Source organism: Coptis chinensis, chromosome 1 (assembly GCF_015680905.1).
Source record: "Coptis chinensis isolate HL-2020 chromosome 1, ASM1568090v1, whole genome shotgun sequence".
NCBI classification, from domain to species: Eukaryota; Viridiplantae; Streptophyta; class Magnoliopsida; order Ranunculales; family Ranunculaceae; genus Coptis; species Coptis chinensis.
Genome location: NC_141456.1, coordinates 18377259 through 18386668, shown reverse-complemented (window position 1 = coordinate 18386668; position 9410 = coordinate 18377259). Strand labels below are relative to the sequence as shown.

The 9410-nt window shown below is 38.0% G+C and overlaps 1 protein-coding gene across 1 annotated transcript; it reads right to left on the bottom strand.

Annotated features, from left to right (window-relative positions):
* Positions 1–3621: 3621 nt before the first annotated feature.
* Positions 3622–4206, bottom strand: LOC147522650 (NAD(P)-linked oxidoreductase superfamily protein). The gene has a single exon (XM_086568224.1). It carries the CDS (start codon positions 4204–4206, stop codon positions 3622–3624), a length of 585 nt encoding a protein of 194 aa, XP_086424350.1.
* Between the last annotated feature and the right edge of the window lie 5204 nt (positions 4207–9410).

Sequence of the window (9410 nt, the reverse complement as noted above, 5' to 3'; positions counted from 1 at the left end):
AAATACGGTCTCGAATTTTCTTGCCGAAAGTATAACAAAGCAAGGACCGCTCTTTCTATGTAAAAGAGTAGTTCTTCTCTGGCGGAGTGAGTGTCTTTGCTTGTGAAGTAGATCGGCTTTTCGACCATTGTGCTCGCGCCTGAATAGGACCGAACCGATGATGGCGATGGTATCAATGCGAGACTTTGCTTGCTCGTGTGATTTCCAATGGGGCTTACCTCGAGTTTTGTCTTTGTTAGTGCGCTTCTTTGCTTTGGTAGTGGTCGAGATCGGGGTGAGTGGAAACTCTTTGTGGAGCCCCCGCTACTTTGTTCTTATTTAGATCTCACTTTAGCTACTAGATCTTTGGTCATTGTATAGTTGGTAGGTTCGCTTCTTCGACGGAGATGGGAGGTTCCGTGGTTTTGTTTCTTTGCGATAATCGGGTTACAATGATGGGCCTCGAAATGGGTTGTTTCGGTTCCATCATTCCCCTTGGCCGAAAAACGGATGACTTGGTGCAACGTGGACTGGTCACGGGCTTGCATCCGATGTATCCACCGGCCCGCCCTAGGATGGCGCCAGAGGGACGACTTGGTATCTAGACGCCCGGCGTGTTGAAGTTCGACTTTGTCCTCCCCCGGGATCCCAATCAAACCGGGAGGATGATGTCTCCTATTGGATCGGCTCGAACCGTTGAATCCGAAGAGGGTGCAATGGGGTCTATGAAGACCGACTTTGGTAAGTTCATCTCTTGGATCGTGTGGTAGAACAAAATATCGCAAGAGCCGCCAGGTCGATCAAAACTTCGCTTGACGGTCCAAATCATCGATTTTGACGTGGACCACGAGCATCTCGTTGTATGGGAGGCGCACCTTTGTTGAGAATTCGGCCTCCGAGAAGGTGATGTCTCCGTTTCATGCGAGCTGAATCGCGCGGCACGGCCGCAGCTTTGTGAAGAGAAATTGTATACTTCATGGAGGGCACCTACGCCGCTTTTTTTTCCCCGTGAACTCGGAGGCGGAGTCATCTTGGAGAGTGATCATGTGGATGGTTACCCTGCCGTGGTCGCGACCTTCTTGACGCGGGTGATCGGCGATCTTGATGGATCGCGTTCTCCGAGCGCCCTCTGCTATGAGGGCGACTTTGAGACCTCGAGGTCGCCCGTCAGGTGGGGACTCGCCAGATCCTCGGGCCATGAGTTTGTAAGCAGTCGCCGTCGTATATTTGTGTATCTTGCTTGATGTGCCCACCGACTAGGTCTTGCGGTAATGCTTGAGCCCCAGCCAGACGTCGGTCTACGCGGCAATTGGGCGCGGTGAAAAGCGCAGTAGGGTCGGTCCGGGCGATTTGTTGGTCGCCTTTATCTCCGTCGGTAGAATGCACCGCTGATCTTTTCTAGTATGTAACTAGGAGATCCGGTGAGCACGGCGATTCCATCATTTCTTGGTTTGGTCCGGAGGTTGCCCTTGCCGCCGGTCGTTTCCTGAGGATGATGCTACTTCGTAAACCTCTCCCTCTTACGTTTCTTCTTCGCTTCGTTTACGTTTTAAAAAGCCTCTTGCGCTTTGATGTATTTATCTACTCGAAAGCATGTTTCCAACGCTTCGGGTTGGTCTTTCAAGAGCGACACGGTTAGGTCGGTGTTGCGGGTGCGACAGCGGTTGGAAAGCCACCTGCGGCAAATGATTCCTTTGAGGCCGCTTTCCATGTCCAAGAGCTCGTTTTGAACCGGCTTAAGAAGGAGTCAGTAGGTTCCTCCTTGCCCGAGCGAAATGGAAGAGTGAATTGAGATCACCCTTCTTGCGCCTCATTTGTGCACGTCTCGGTTCGCGAACATGTCGGTAAGTCGCTCAAGCTTCAGATGGAGTCCGCCTCGAGGGAGAAGAACCAATCGAAAGGGCCGCCCTTTAAACTTGCTTTGAAAGAGCTGCGTGATCGGAGATGGTCGAACTCTCTTTGTAAAGTAGCGAGGCTTTGAGCATATCGCGCTATATATCGGCCGGGCATGTGCGACCGCCATACAAAATGGGAACCGTGGTTGGACAAAATCGGGAGGGAGACCTTGTGAAGTACTTCAAAGAAAATGGAGATGCACGATAGGTTTTCAACATTTTCTCGCACTATCCGGGTGGAATCTTTCTTGACCGCATTCTTGTCGAGCCTTTGGTTTAGCTTCGGTGATCTTGTTGACCGACGCTGATGACGCCGTCTTCGCGTGCCGCCGGACTAGTGGGCTCGCGTATCAACTTGTGCACGTAATGTGACGCTTTTCTTATCCGAGTTGGGCAATTTGTTCATTCATTGTTCCTAGGTCCCGCCAAAGTGTGGAATTGAGCTTCAGGCTTGCCATGCTTCGTGGGCTTGAGAATCTTTTGTTTTGATTTTTGGCTTCCGATTTGTAAAGTGGTTTGGTTTCTCAAGTAATCGGTACCACGAGGCGCCCGATGTAAAGGTGTGATGTGATTATTCCTTACAAAACGATCCTGGAGGACCGATATGGATGGATGGGTGAGACCGAAGTTCGGTTTTGAGAGCTTAACCGCCACGATCTTACTCGGGTTCCCCGGCTCAAAGTAGAATCAGTCCGGGCGTGAGTTCATAGGAGGGTATTTATAGAGATTGAAAGTGTATCCCCACCTCCACGTGTAAAGGATGTCACCAACGCGTGGGGTGTGGATCATGGGAGCACGGAGAAATATCTACATAGGTCCGCGATGATGAGGAGTGGCGATCAGTGCGGGCGAGTAGCTTCATGTCGCGACCGATCGACAGCTTAGGATGAGTGCAAGTACATCTTCACCATGATTGCTTATGGATAGGGTCCGTGGTCATCGCTTTGCAGCGTAGTTCGCATGATGTTGCGATCTGTCATGTGGTGCGATGTTGGCTCATGGATGCGACCTGGGACCATAGGTCGGTGCATTAGTTCCACCATGTTAAGCGCGTGCTGGATAGAGAATATCACTCCCCTACAATGTCTCTTCCTCCGGCTATAAAGGGAAGCTCAATTGATTACTCCTCAATCACATGGTTTTATGGTTTTATGATGATTCCTCGAGAAATTATAAGGTAAGAAAATATATCAATGTATCACACATATTGGATGAAAAGTTCTAAACTCTAAAGGGTTATCAAAGAAATCAGTTTTCGATTACTCAGTACAAATTACTAATCAGCTTTAGTTATACTATAAGTTTTCCTGTCAAACTGAAATACTTTGTGGAGGCGTACGTGAAAATGTAAAAAAATACAAATTTTCGTATGTCTTTATACAATTCAAATATCTTATGATTTACTTAATCCATAATGTCAATTCTGGAAATCCTACATTTTGTGGTTTACGCTAATATCTCACTTTACACAACACATACAGGAACAACAAAGCCACTATAACATCCATTTTAGAGTAAACACTTAAAAGCATGACATAGCTCAATTCCAATAGCATTTATATATATCTCCAAACAAACTTCGCTTAATTACAATTTCACAACAAAAATATAACATCCAATTACAATTTCCGATAAATTAATCAGCGAAGAAGAAAAAAAGAAAAAAATAGCATACCTCTTAAGAGGAGATTAACAAGACCACCATCATCAACACCACTTTACAAAATCAGTACATTATCCCAAACACTCAAAGCCCTTTAGGCACAGCTTCATTTACATCAGTCCCAACAGACTTATTATCAACCATAGAAAGACAATACTTAGCAATTTCTCTAAACTTAGGAACACTTCTAAGATCAACTATAGTTCCATCTTTCAAAGTAATAATAATATCACCCCACTCACCAATAAAACGTGGAACAACTTTCACATCCTTAATAACTTTATATGAAAAATCACTCCTATCTTGACCACTTAACCCAGAAATAACAGTTACCCTTAAGTTTGTAAACCTGTATCTTAAAAAAAATGCTCTTGAAACAGCTGCTAAAGTTAATGGTAACCAAAAAAGAGTAAAACCAAGTAACAAGTTAGCTAACAAGTCACCATAATGAGCTCCACCATCAAAAAAGATAGTTTCTTCAGTAGGTTTTGAAGTGGTAGTTTTTGGTGTGGTTTTGTTAGTTGGAGAGGAAACAAAGAGTTTAGTGATGAATGGTTTGGTGTTTTTGAAAGTGGAGTTGGAGGGAAAGTTTGTAAAGAGTATGTTGGAGGGGATTTGAGGATGCTTTGGAGTTACAGAGGTGTATGTGATGATGGGAATGGAAGACATTGTTTATTATCTTGTTTGTGATCGACTTGTTACGTGAAACGGTTGGTTGGAGAAAGAGCGTTTGCTTGTTTTTTCTCTCTCTAAAATTCTGACGTGTCTGCTTACGTGGCTATATATTTTTGTGGGCTTATCGTTTAGGCCCATCCTAGTTAATGAAATTTGGGCTTGGTGCCTAGTACTGGTTTGAGAAAAATCATTTGACTTTCATGAATCAATTACAGAGTGAAGGGAGAATTTCTTTACAACATTAGAACTTTTAGGTGAATTTAAAGTAAATTCTATCAGGACATTCTATACTCTTATAAACTCGGCAATTGTATGTCCAAGAAAGTTAGGCATCCATAGAAACTGGAAACTAACTGACTTGGGAAATGAATGAGTGACTGCTTGCTGGAATACTAGGCCTGCAATTAGCTGTATGTTTGTTCATTTTTGGTGGTGTTCTTAATTAGCTTTTTACCTTCCACCATTATGGTTTCAAACTATCCAGGGAGCACTAGGAGCGACAAATTCTGTTCTTTAACATGAAAAAAACAACAAATAAATGTCTCCCTATGCAAAGTAACTCTCTTGTATGCAGTATGCATACAATGCGGATGTATTATGAATTTTTTTCTAATGCGAACAAATAATTGTGACTTTGCAGCGCAAAACATCCACTAAAACACATAAATTGAAGGATAAACCTTGCCATTTTTCCCGAATGAAATACCCACAATTAGCTTGTGAGTTCAGTTTAGTGATACTTCTTAAAAAAAGTGATACTTCCCAAATTTGGTGTAAAATGTGTATATAATTCTAGTCCACTAAGCCTATGATATCGACCAAGGAAAACCTTTATGGTGTCCCATTTGTATTCAAGCAACATCATGTGTCAATATACCAAATGTCTTACCAGTCACCATGTGTGTTTTATAGAAATGTTCTCCAGGTAGAATATGTTCGTTTATACGCAATCACCATAGGCCTAACCAGGTAATCTGTTATATTTTAGTATTTTGTCATGCTCTCATGCTTATGATACCTTCATGCAGATAATATTAAGAATTTTGATTGCATCGCAATTCAGGCTGTTACAGATCATGCAAGAATTATAAGATAATTAATCCTAACTAGGGGGAAAAAATAGACAATGTATCCATTAAAAAAAAAATGGTATGAATCTTGTATGTATTAGGCCAAGAGAACAGGCTCAAAACCATACTATGTCTCATAAAATAAACTTAAAGAGAACTAGAGGGCTAGGAGCCTAGGATTAAAGAGTGAGGATATAAAAGAGAAGAGACTAGAAAGAGAGAGAGAAAAGTGAGGATGGAGAAAGAGACCGGTGTGGCTTGATCCCCCAACAAGAGAGTACATAGGCAATCTAAATAGATTCAGCTGGTGAATGAGAATGATCACTATTCCTCAAGACAGACATGTAAGATAGAAGGTAACCAAATGAGGTGTTACATATCGACAACCGCTATCGAAGAGCATAAGAATAACATATACGAGGAACAAACTTGGAACAGATAAGTTTTTGAATTAACTAACGGGCCTATAAAGTTCTGATCTAATCTAAGATTCTTAGTGTAATCATCAAGTTATTTGATAAATTAACGCGCGGTTGACTTATGAATTATTATAGAGTAGTGCATGTGGCAAACCAACAATGCGTTCAATTAACAATTATGTTAGAAGGCCACTAGCCATGCATGTTACACCCACCATAAATATGTTCACTTAGTTATATATATTGTCACACTAATCACAAACATACCAAGAATTCTCTCTACCCAATCTTGCATAATCCAGTATTCTAATTTTGCTTAGCTAAGATATTAGATCAGCATTAGCATGATGATCATTTAAGGTACTACTCTACTTAACCTATATTTGTTGTATATGAGTTAACTATATATATATTTTCTTTCTGTAAAAAGAATAAAGTTGTCCTCCCACTTCCCTTGCAAAATTATACCAATTAATCAAATACTAAGTATTTTTGGTACTTTGGTTCCAAAATTATGCTGCCAACGCATCATTAAACCTTCAACATGTGGATAGCTAGAGTTAATAGAGTTCGTCTACTCCGAGAATATTTTCGTAGGGACGAGATTCGAGACCGTTGGATGTGTGATCCAACAGTCTGAAAATAAAAAAAACAAATTTACATTTTCTCTCTATATTTTTGTTTTTGATTTTCGAACGGTTGGATCACACATCCAACGGTCTCGGAACCCTCATCCATATAAAGATATTCTCGTGGTAGCCCAGGCTGAGTTAATAATAAGGGTTGAAAATTATTATTTGTCCATTCTATGCATAGAAAGCTGAAGGCTGGCATTTCCAGGCAGAATCAGTTAGCACCTTAATTGGAAATCCTTTAGGCCCCCTTGGAACATGCAACAAGGAGAAGAATTCAAAACTCTTTTGATGTTGATTATGCATAACATACATATTGGTCTAACTTGATATAAATCATAAGATATTGGTAGGTTCTGCTAGCTAAGGATAATGTGGTCTCGACTCTAAAGTCTAAAGCCAGGATAGTGTATAGGTTGTTCCACACTTCCACCACCAAATGTATCCATATCAAGGAAATTAGTTGCAAATACCTTTTTGAGAGTTCGAACTTTGAGATGTTAACAAAGTTTTGGGTACGGGCAGCAGCACCATCAAATTATGTAATGAAAAGTATTAATTGTGTGGTTTATTGTACAATCATTTGAATTGAATCAATTCAAGCAAGGCCTTCATAAGCACTTTGAAGATCACAGCATAACAAGCACTCAACTCCAAATGAATCAATAACTTATTAATACTCTATCTAATCCATTGTAGAGAAACACCACAGCTTTCGAACCCGTTCTATGAACGGGTGTCTTTATATTAAATTATTCTAAAAAAATATTAGCAACTATGCATATATATATATATATATATACATAGTTAGCTGTGCATAGCTATGAGATATGCAAATTACATTAATCACTCATTCAAATTTTTTACACCACTCTCTATAAAAAAGAAGCACTAAACCTTGATAAAACTCGGTGACTTCTTTTTGTTGTTAGGTTTAATAATAGAAGTTTGATTGAAATTTTGTGAGAATGCCAAATGTGACGAAAATAATATTGAAGCTACTTGAATAGGAAGACATTCCCAATCATAATAATAAAATTATGATAAACACTACTTAAAATACAAAACTATATTTGTCGAGACATTTATTCCCCCTACATATAATACAAACATGTTTTAGGGTTATTAGTTCAATGCATTTGCATCAAGTTTCTGATTTTCCATTAATTTTTCTTTAAGGTTAGTTCAATGTAGTACGTTCCATCCAGTTTCCAATTTCTCATTAATTATTCATTGAGGTTAGTTCAATGCAATAATTGCATCAAGTTTCCAATTTTCCGTTAATTATTATTTGATATTAGTTCAGTACAATTGCATTCACTTTATGATTTCCTATTTGTTATTCATTAAGGTTAATTCAGTACAGTTGCATCCAATTTTCGATGTTTCGTTAATTAATCTTTGATATTAGTTCATTGCATTTGCATCTAGGTTCCAATCTTCATGTTAATTACTCTTAGAGGTTAGTTCAATACATCTGCATCCAGTTTCTGATTTCCCGTTAATTATTTTCTAGGTTAGTTCGATAGTTTACAATTTCTAGTTATTTATACTTTGAGGTTAGTGTGATACAGTTACATCCGACTTCCGATTTTCAGTTAACTATTCTTTGAGGTTATTTCAATGCATTTGCATCTAATTTCTAATTTTACGTTAGTTAATCTATGATTTTAGTTTAATGCAGTTGTATCCAATTTTGATTTTCAGTTAATTATTCTTTGAGGTTAGTTTAATGCAGTTGCATCCAATTTCCGTTTTTATGTTAATTGTTCTTTGAGGTTAGTTCAATGTTTTTGCATCAAGTTTTCGATTTTTCGTTAATTATTTTTTGAGATTAATTCAATGCAGTTACATCAAATTTATAATTTCCCGTTAATTATTCATTTAGGTTAGTTCAGTGCAGTTTCATCTATTTTTCAATATTTCGTTAGTTAGTCTTTGAGATTAGTTCATTGCATTTGCATCTAGTTTCTGATTTCCCGTTAATAACTCCTTAAGGTTAGTTCAATACATCTGCATCTAGTTTCTGATTATTTATGTTTTGAGGTTAATTCGCTGCAATTACATCCGGTTTCTGATTTCTTGTTAACTATTATTTGAGGTTATTTCAATGCATTTGCATTTAGTTTCTGATTTCCCACCAATTATTCTATGATGTTAGTTCAATGCAATTGCATTCGGTTTTTTATTTTTTGTTAATTATTTTTAAGTTTAGTTCAATGCATTTGCATCCAGCTTCTAGTTTCCCATTAGTTATTATTTGAGGTTTGTTTGATGTATTTGCATACTATTTCCAATTTTTCGTTAAATATTTTTCAAGTATTTGCATCCAATTTCTAATTTTCCGTTAGTTATTTCTTGACGTTAGTTTAATGCAATTGCATCTAGTTTCCGATTTCAAGTTAATTACTTTTTGAGTTTAGTTTATTGCATTTGCATAAAGTTTTCAATTTTCCATTAATTACTCTTTGAGCTCAGTTATGTATTTGAATCTAGTTTCCGATTTTCTTTTAATTATCTAATGTGGTGTGTAATACCAATTTCTACTGATCAATCTATAGTGTCCTTGCAAACATGACATAAAAAATAAATTATACTTGATTTACTATGTGGGATCATCGAAGATTATCCAGTTCCCGATTTATTTCATGTCAATTATTCTTTAAATTATATGTATTACTTACTATGTGGAATCTTCAAAGATTATCTACGAATGGGTGTTGTTATATTACTTATTCTGAAAAATATTTGCAAATATATAGAATTATTATATATTAATATTATATTGATCACTCATCCAAATTTCTTGTAATGTGAAAATCTCACTTTCCATTAAAAAAAAACTCACCTTTGATAAAACCTTTCAATTCAATTTCATTTTGTTGTTTAATAATAGAAGTTTGATTGAAGTTCTGTGAGATTGCCTAATAAGGTGAAGTTCATATATATTAAAGCTATTTGAATAGCAAGGAGTTCTCAATCATACGGAAAGAGATAAGATAAACACGTACCATTTTAAATGCAAAACTGTACTTATCGAGACATTCCCACAACATATAACCTAACTATGTTTTGAG

Coding starts and splice junctions, on each gene's coding strand:
- LOC147522650 (XM_086568224.1), bottom strand. CDS start 4,206: ATGTCTTCCATTCCCATCATCACATACACCTCTGTAACTCCAAAGCAT.